General features: G+C 45.3%; 1 protein-coding gene across 1 annotated transcript in view; it reads right to left on the bottom strand.

The window, feature by feature from the left end:
* Window positions 1-2,056, bottom strand: part of LOC105308431 (ryanodine receptor 2-like) — a 123,503-nt gene that overhangs the window by 78,683 nt on the left and 42,764 nt on the right. Inside the window, exon 7 of the mRNA XM_011384404.1 lies at window positions 2,014-2,056. This exon is cut by the window's right edge and continues 1 nt beyond it. Coding sequence (XP_011382706.1) covers window positions 2,014-2,056 — 43 coding nt within the window. The remainder of the gene's footprint in view (window positions 1-2,013) is intronic.

The raw sequence follows: 2,056 nt of genomic DNA, 5'->3' as shown, positions 1-2,056 counted from the left end.
GAAAATCAAGAGTACTCAAATAAACACTTAAAACATAAAATCTCTCATGATTCTGTTCGCCTGAAACAACCCCATTAACACTGCCAGGCACAGGTGGACAGTGCGCTGACCGACACACAAGTGGACTGGAATGAATGCACCAGCGTTCACCATCAATTCTCTATCATTACACATTTACGGTAACTGGTTTTTTCAAATATAAAATAATGCACATCATAGACTAAAAATAAATTTGTAACAGAACGCGCAGCCCTGGGAGAGAGCTCTCTGCTGAGCGGCTGTCGCCGAGCGGCTTTCTCAGAAACGCCCAGTGACCCACGAGAGAGCCCCCTCTGCGCGTCTTCAGTTTACGCAGCCGAAGTCTTACTGAGTGCGCAGTCGGCGTCTGCCTTGTTTTTCCACTTAGGCCACACCCTAGAGTGCCACGCTAGAAAGAACCACCTGCGGATCGGAACGCTGTTTTCAATTTTACGCTATTTACGAGCAGCTGTCGGCAGACATCCTTCCCGTACTCTACAAATACATCCCGAGAATTCTTTTCTTAAAGTGGAATTTCTGAGACTGAAGGAGATGCACACTTCAAGTTTCATGTACAGCATCAACCGACACTTATTCATTTTATTAATATCGCCAACTTGCCCTCTGCCAAGAACATATCACCCAATGTTTTCACCAGTGATGGGCATCATCAAATTTCACATCAGGCCGAGTGAAGGCATTCTGCTATTTGCAAGTGGACGTGTCCTAATAGAAACATCTTTTCACCTACAACTACGGCTTCTCTCTCTATTCCAATATATAAATCACTCAAAAGTCACATTTCTGGCCACGTTTCCACTGACAATCAAACCAGAGGAACGGTTCTGACAAGAAGCTGCACTTACACCACCGGGTCCCCGGCACTTCGGAGAGCTTATTATTGCCACTTCAGTAGGTTCTAAAATTAAAGCAACCAGATTTAATCCCCAAAGAGCTCTTTGAAGGTAAGGGGAGTACAGGCTTGAAGGGTAAGTAGCCCAGAAGGATAAAACTGAAGTGTCGACAGGCTGGAATAGACTTTTTCCATGATTACAGAAAAATCCTTATAATTCTCTCTATATTTTTATTAGTCATGGGTTTATGAGCACACAGACTGTTGAAAGCGATAACAGATTATGAAAAGAGTTGACATACAAATATAAATAACAGTGCCTATTAGCTAGACTTATCTACAACAACGTTCTCTCTGTACATAACACTTTCCACCCTCAAACCCACGCAGATAGGCACCTCTTCTCCTAAAGCATTTATGTGTCGCAGAAATGAGTCCGGTATCATGACATGATGTGCAGCTGTCAACTGCTCCCTTCATACTGTCCTGTGAAAACAGGGCTCAAGGAATTGGCACCGAACATGCTGATATTGTGGCTAGGTCCACTGCTTTGAGAAATAAACTGTCCCTCTTTATCCTAATGTCAAGCTAACACATTGGCACGCAAATAGGGTAAAATCTCAGACCTTTCACAGTTCCTGACAAGAGACAAGAAGAAGCTACAGGAATTCTCCAAGCCAAAAATATCGTGGATCGATGTGTGTGTGGAGCCAACAGAAACAGGGCATCAGCCACGGTGAGGGTCGTTGCATAATGTTTGTCAAGCTATGTGGAAGCTGCAAATGCAGATCTCAGAAAGAGCTGGAGGTCGGGGGCGGTCCCTGCCGAGCTGGGACAGGAGCGAGTCAGAGGGCTCTTGTGGGACGCACTTCAGAACCAAAAAGGGAGCATTTCGTGCACATCACACAGAGGCCCCCCACCTATAAACTCCGCCTGGATGACTTGCCTCCTTTAATTGAAGGCGAATCTGTCGCTCTGGCCATATTTCACACTCAGGTGGGTTGAAATACCAGCACCATTGGCTTCAGGGCAGCCAAGGTAAGAACTGCCAAGTCGGAAGCGTGTCAGGAAACTGTTGTACAATGTGATCATTTTAAGTAGTTACATGAGCAGTTGCCTTGAAAGCCCATCATACTGCTTACCCAGCAACTCATACAGAGAATTCAGGATCGACTTCCAGGACTC

Source organism: Pteropus vampyrus, unplaced genomic scaffold, assembly GCF_000151845.1.
Source record: "Pteropus vampyrus isolate Shadow unplaced genomic scaffold, Pvam_2.0 Scaffold576, whole genome shotgun sequence".
Lineage (NCBI taxonomy): Eukaryota > Metazoa > Chordata > Mammalia > Chiroptera > Pteropodidae > Pteropus > Pteropus vampyrus.
This window is presented reverse-complemented; position numbering and strand designations above follow the sequence as displayed.